The sequence below is a fragment of the Gracilinanus agilis genome, chromosome 3, assembly GCF_016433145.1.
Source record: "Gracilinanus agilis isolate LMUSP501 chromosome 3, AgileGrace, whole genome shotgun sequence".
Taxonomy (NCBI): domain Eukaryota; kingdom Metazoa; phylum Chordata; class Mammalia; order Didelphimorphia; family Didelphidae; genus Gracilinanus; species Gracilinanus agilis.
The window spans coordinates 683,181,054-683,187,023 of NC_058132.1; the positions used below are offsets into that span (position 1 = coordinate 683,181,054).

The 5,970-nt window shown below is 50.6% G+C and overlaps 1 protein-coding gene across 1 annotated transcript; it reads right to left on the reverse strand.

Annotated features, from left to right (window-relative positions):
• Positions 1-54: 54 nt before the first annotated feature.
• On the reverse strand, positions 55-5,683 carry LOC123242844 (probable guanine nucleotide exchange factor MCF2L2). The gene is made up of 4 exons (XM_044670960.1): positions 5,562-5,683; positions 4,202-4,326; positions 1,764-1,878; positions 55-632 (listed from the first exon to the last, which is right to left on the reverse strand). The coding sequence occupies exons 1-4, from the start codon at positions 5,667-5,669 to the stop codon at positions 459-461; spliced, it is 522 nt and encodes a 173-aa protein (XP_044526895.1). The 5' UTR covers positions 5,670-5,683; the 3' UTR covers positions 55-458.
• Positions 5,684-5,970: the final 287 nt, after the last annotated feature.

The window sequence follows — 5,970 nt, forward strand, 5'->3', positions numbered from 1 at the left end:
TCTCTCTCTCTCTCTCTCTCTCTCTCTCTCTCTCTCTCTCTCTCTCTCTCTCTCTCTCTCTCATTCATCTATCCCCCAGCTATATATCTAACTCTAGAACAGTCTCCTGAGCTTTGGTCCAATGTCACCAATTGCCTATAGGAAATGTGAACTGGCTGTCCTACAAGCATCTCTATCTCACTTATGTCCCAAACTAAACACACTCTCTTTTTTCCCAAAGGCCTCCCTCCCTCCCAGTTTCCCTGTTACATTTAGGGTGCCATCTCCCCCCTTCCCCGGGTCCCTCAGGTTAGCAGCGTCAGTGTGTGCCTTGCTCTTGCCCCTCTACCAGGAGTCCTTTGTACCTTCATCCCTGCCCCAGCTGAGACCCTGCCCCCTCCCTGGTGTGGGTCCCCATCCCTGTCAGGGCTTCGGCTGGGGCCAGGGCCTGCTCCAATGGGTCCTCCTCAGGGAGAGGCTCAGGCCGTCCCTGAGCCAGGCCTTGGGCAGCCCCCGCCGTCTCCTGTGCCCACCTGTCCTCTCTCCTCCAGCTGCTTCCGCTCCCTCAGCAGTTGCTCCACACGTGCCACGTTATCCCCAATGACTGTGAGTTTTGCCTGTACACCTATGAGGCTGTCCAGGGCCAGTTTAACCTGAGGAGAAAGTGAAGCACTTCAGAAACAAGCAGTGGGAGAGGGAAGGATGCACAGCCCCATCCAGCGCTGGTTGGTGCTGGAGCTCCCGAGGAGAGAACTCCCTGGGCTGTGGCTTCTCCCTCCAGTGAGCAGTTAAGTGAGGCCCCGGCCCAGAGGGTGGCCGGACGCGGCGCCTGGACCCCCAGGTTCCTGCCTGTAGGGGGTCTGTCGTCTCCCCCCATCCTGCCTCCCAAAGCCGGGCAGAACTCATCAGAGGCAGCGTTTAAGCACGTGATAGCCCTGCCTTTGCTCTTCACAACAGCCTAGAAGGTGGCTGTGATCATCCTCTCCATTTTACAGCTGAGAAACTGAGGCAAACGCACGGAGGGACCTTCTCAGGGTCGTCTCTCCAGGAAGCCCTGAGGCTGGATGGGAGCTCTGCGGGCGCAGTGCTCTCACCACCGCCTCACCTGGCACAAATAGCGGATACTTCCGCTCTGCCCCTCGGATCTCGGGTGGGATTGGCACCTGATCTTCCTCCTACAAGCCCACCATCTTATACCAGCTCGCTACCACCCGCTTCATCTCTGTGGGCCTCCGTTTCCTCGTCTGTAAAATGAGTTCCCTCCCAGCTTCTGTGATCTATCGGGATTGATCCTCCAGGACTGAGAGGAGGCTGGCAGATCTCGGGGTGCCCCCCAGCACCCCGTCTGGTGCGTGGAGAGCTCTGCTCCAAAGCTCTGCTCAGAAAATCGCCGGCCCTGAGAACAGGATGTGAGTCCTGCGTGGGGCTGCTACGTCAGCTTTCATTTCCTCGTGCTTGTGCTGGTGGCCTTGAACCAGAAGGGACCTTGGGCTCATCCAGCCAAACTCCCCCTTTTGGGTAAAGTGAGGTCGGGACAAGGAAGCCCCTGCCCAGATCCCCACAGGATGGAAGCCTGCTTCCCCTGACTCCAAATCCCACCCCTGGTCCCTCCCAGCCTTTCTTGCCTCTCTGGCCCAGGAAAAAGAAAGGATGTGGGTCTGGGCAGGGGCTGCAGAAGGGAGACAGATAGGCAAGAAGGGCCTGGACCAATGCTGTGCCAGTTCCTGGCTGGAGAAATAAATTCCATATTAAGAAGGGAGGAAAAAAGGAAAGGAAAAAAATACCTCTCGGAAATTGTGCTCAAAGTGCCTCAACTGAAGGCACTGGTTTAACTTCAGATAATGTTTGGTCCAGAACTGGTCAAAGGCCTTTTCTGTCTCATCCAGCTGTGCTAGTAACCTGTGAGAAACAAATAGAGGTCAGCACGATGGCGCCCCGACATTCTAGCCTGAGGCTAAGGACATTACTGTGATTCCAGGGGGCTGAAGAACCTCTTATTAATGGTGCCTCTCTGTGTCTTCAAGGCTTACAAAGTGCTTGACTGGTGTCCTTCTCCTTAAGTCATCCAACTTTTTGAGGTAGGTGCTATGACGATCCCCACTTTATAGGTGAAGAAGCTGAGCCCCCCCCCAAGGAGAAAGAGGGCCAGACCTGGGATCAGCTACACCACCCGGGACTCAGGATTAGAACCCTGAAAGCAGAAAGGACTTCCAAGGCCATGAAGTCCCACCTCTTTCCTTCCATATATCTGTGTCCATCTGTGAGGTCGTGCCTTTATGTGTCTGGGGCCATATTGGTACTGTAGGTGTGTATATAGCCATGTAGGTATATATGTGGGCACACCCAGATACAGGAACCTGAGGGAAAGGGGCACATGCTTGAGAGAAGAGTGGTGAGGTGGCTCAGTGGATAGAGTACAGAGCCTGGGGTTGGGAAGACTCATCTTCCCAGGTTCAAATTTGGCTTCAGACACTTAATTGCTGGCTGATGCCCAGGCAAGTCACTTTATCCTGTTTGCCTCAGTTTCTTCATCTATAAAATGAGCTGAAGTAGGAAAGAGCAGGATCTTTGCTGTGTGACCCTGGGCAAGCCACTCTACCCTGTTTGCCTCAGTTTCCTCATCTGTAAAATGAGCTGGAGAAGGAAAGAGCAAACCACTTGAGGATCTTTGCAAAGAATGGGGTCACAAAGAATCAGATGCAGCTGAAAAAACAACTGACTAGTCATTTTCCCATATATTATTTGTTTGGGGGGTATATTTCATCAAGATTTTTTTGTAGCTGTCCTTTTTTTTTCATTAGTAGGAATCCTTTGAAGGTGTGTGTGTGTGTGTGTGTGTGTGTGTGTGTGTGTGTGTGTACACAGGTATCCCTTCCACATCAAGGCTCAATGCCTGCATGATCTGGAAAGTCCACATAAAATTGTTTAGCCCTCCCTTTGTACCAGAGAAGAAGTCTGAATTTTTTCTTTTTCTTTTAAGGGGTATTTATAGTAGCTTATTATAAATTCTGGGTTAAGTATACATTTCTGAGTTTCTAAACTTTTTTCTGTGTCGTCTGTGGTTTCCCCAAAATTTCCCATTTAATTCACTAGAGAACAATTCTAAATTCATTTACTTGCCTTATCAAAATTCCCCTTCCTTTGAGGAGGGTGGGAGGAGGGGAAGGAAAGAACATGAATCATGTAACCATGGAAACATTTTCTTAATTAATCAATAAAAAATTTAAAAAATAAAAAATAAAACAAAATAAAGGCTTAAAAAAATTCCCCTCCCTTTTCCAACTCTATAACTATGTGAGGCTGCATTTTCCTCACATCCTTCAATCAAACATCACATCTGACAGATTAAAAGCAGAAGCAGAGAGGAGAATCCAGTTGTCCTCTTTCAAACCAGACAATGAAGAGATGTGTAAAAACAGGTAAAAATGCCATTCTTCTCTCTAATTGTTTTTGTTTTGGGAAACAATTATTTTTAATAAAATATTTTGTGATGTTGATACGCAGTGGGCTCATTATTTTTGTTTTTAATGAAGTAATGTTTTAAGTGATGAGTTTTCCTTTCTGACATGGTAACTCCTGATAGAAATAATCCATTTAAACAAAATTCCTTAGGGGAGAGGCTCAATAATTTTTAAGAGTGTAAAGGGATCCTAATACCACAAAGTTTGAGAAGCTCCAGACCAGAGCCTTGGCTGGATCCAATAAGATGAAGTTCATAGGGATAAATGTAGAGTCTTAGACTTGGGTATGAAAAAATTTGTCATTCCCCAAATCAATAAACGCCAGCGGTTCCCTATTGCCTCTGGGGTCAAACATAAACCCCTCAATTTGGTATTTAAAGGCCTTCAAAACCTGGACTCAACCTACCTTTCCTGCCTTATTATATTTTATGTCCCTTCATATATACTTTGTAGTATAGCCAAACTCCTTTTGTTTCAAACCCTTACCTTCATCTTAGAATCAATACTATATACTGGTTCCAAGGCAGAAGAGCGGTAAGGACAAGGCAATGGAGGTTAGTTGACTTGAACAGGGTCACACAGCTAGAAAGTGTCTGAGGGCAGATTCAAACCCAGGATCTCCCATCTCTGGACCTGGCTCTCCATCCACTGAGCCACCCAGGTACCCCAGAACAGGAGGGCTTTGTTTTTTTAAAGGAGACAATAATGAATCAAGCCACGTCTGAGACAGGAGGAGGATGAGCAGACCCATTTTGACCCACCTTTCCACTGTCAGGATGTTCTCCAGTTCGTCAGGGTTGAGCTTGCTGTTGGGATTCTTGCTGGCCGGTTCTCGGATGCACGACAGTAACGTGGCCCCCTGGCTCCCCGCCAACTTGAGCTCAGCCTGGGGAAAGGAAAGACAAACTGACATGTGACAAAAGAGATTTGGAGTCAGCCTTTATTTTTTTAGCCACCGAGGATGTTAGAGGTCCAGATGGGGAAACTGAGGCACAGGGAGGGACCTGGAGATGCGGAGCTGGCCCCAGTGTTCTCCCCACTCCTGACTAGGCTGACTCGGGGCTCCTTCCTCCGAGCCCTCTTTCCTCATTTGAGTTTACACCCCAGGAAAGGCTCTGCCTCGTCCCACCGATCAGGAGTGGCACTGACTGAACCCTGAGCGGCCACGTCTCTGGAGCTCAGGTTCTTAGGAGTGACCAGCTCCCTGGGAGGGGGCTGGAGGCAGCTCCTCCGTGCTCTGGATGGCTGGATGGTCACTGGTTCATCATGAGCACCTACACGTCAACACGCTGGGGCTCGACTTACTGTTTTGTTCCTGTCCAGACTCCAGCAGAAAAAATGTTCACAAGGAGGCTTGTGGACATTGGTTTTCTTCCTGAGAGATGATTGTTAAATATTTATCCACACCAGCTAGGAGGTGACCAGAACTCCTGATGCCATGGACTGAGAGATGGCAGGGCCTTTAGCAACCACCTATTCCAACCTTCACGGGGGTCCAGGGAAGTATACCACATTGCACGACTATGAGATGCTTCGGGAAGTCACCACCTCAGGTTCTCCATCAGTAAAATGGGGTTAATCACAGCACCCACCTCCCAGGGATGCAGGAGGGAGATCCGAGGATCAGAGGCAACAGAGATGGGGTGGGGGGGGGGGGGAGGAGGACAGCGAGGAGGCTCAGGGGATGGACAGCCAGGCCCAGAGACGGGAGGTCCTGAGTTCCGATGTGGCCTCAGACCCTTCCTGGCTGGGTGACCCTGGGCGAGTCACTTAACCCCCATTCCCTGGCTCTTACTGCTCTTCTGCCTTGGAGCTCATATTTAATATTGATTCTAAGGAGGAAAGTAAGGGTTTAAAAAAAGAGAGAACATAGAGTTGGCAGCCATGGAGGCTCTGAGAAGTTAAGTGACTCCCTGGGCCACTGGGAGCAGAGGGGGCAGAGCCCAAATGTGGCCAATGCCCGGTCCCAAAGCTGAGAGAAGCAGGGAAATGCTTTGTGAGGCTGAAAGTTTGCCTCAGTGTGTGTGGCTTCTGGGGCCCTCCTGAGGGCTCTGCCGCCAGTGCCCAGGGGCCAGTCGCCAGCCACTGCCTTCCCCCAGCCCCACGGGCCACAAGGGGTACCTTCAATTCGCCGTGCCGCTCCATGTGTGCCTGCAGGAGCTGCTCTGTGCACTGGACATCGTTGGGCAGCTCCGTCTCGGCCAGGTCCGTCCCGAAGGTCTGTAACATCTGGGCTGTGGTCTTCACTGTCACGGCAAAGTTTTCTATGGCCTGGGAGGTCAAAGGCGGGAGGATGGTTAGAGCTCATCAGCCAGGGTGCCCGGATGCAATATTGTGGCGGAGACCCACACTCTGGCCATCTCCATTGTGGAGGAGGAGGAGGAGGAGGAAGAAAAAGATGAGGAGGGAAGAAGAAGAGGAGGAGGAGGAGGAAGAAAAAGAGGAGGAGGAAGGAAGAAGAGGAAGAGGAGGAGGAGGAGGAAGAAGAGGACAGGAATAGGGATAGCACCTGCCATCTCAGGAAACAGCC

Coding starts and splice junctions, on each gene's coding strand:
- LOC123242844 (XM_044670960.1), bottom strand. CDS start 5,669: ATGTTACAGACCTTCGGGACGGACCTGGCCGAGACGGAGCTGCCCAAC. Junction 1,879..4,201: donor AACATCCTGACAGTGGAAAG/GTGGGTCAAAAT, acceptor TGTTTCTCACAG/GTTACTAGCACAGCTGGATG. Junction 633..1,763: donor TTGAGCACAATTTCCGAGAG/GTATTTTTTTCC, acceptor CTTTCTCCTCAG/GTTAAACTGGCCCTGGACAG.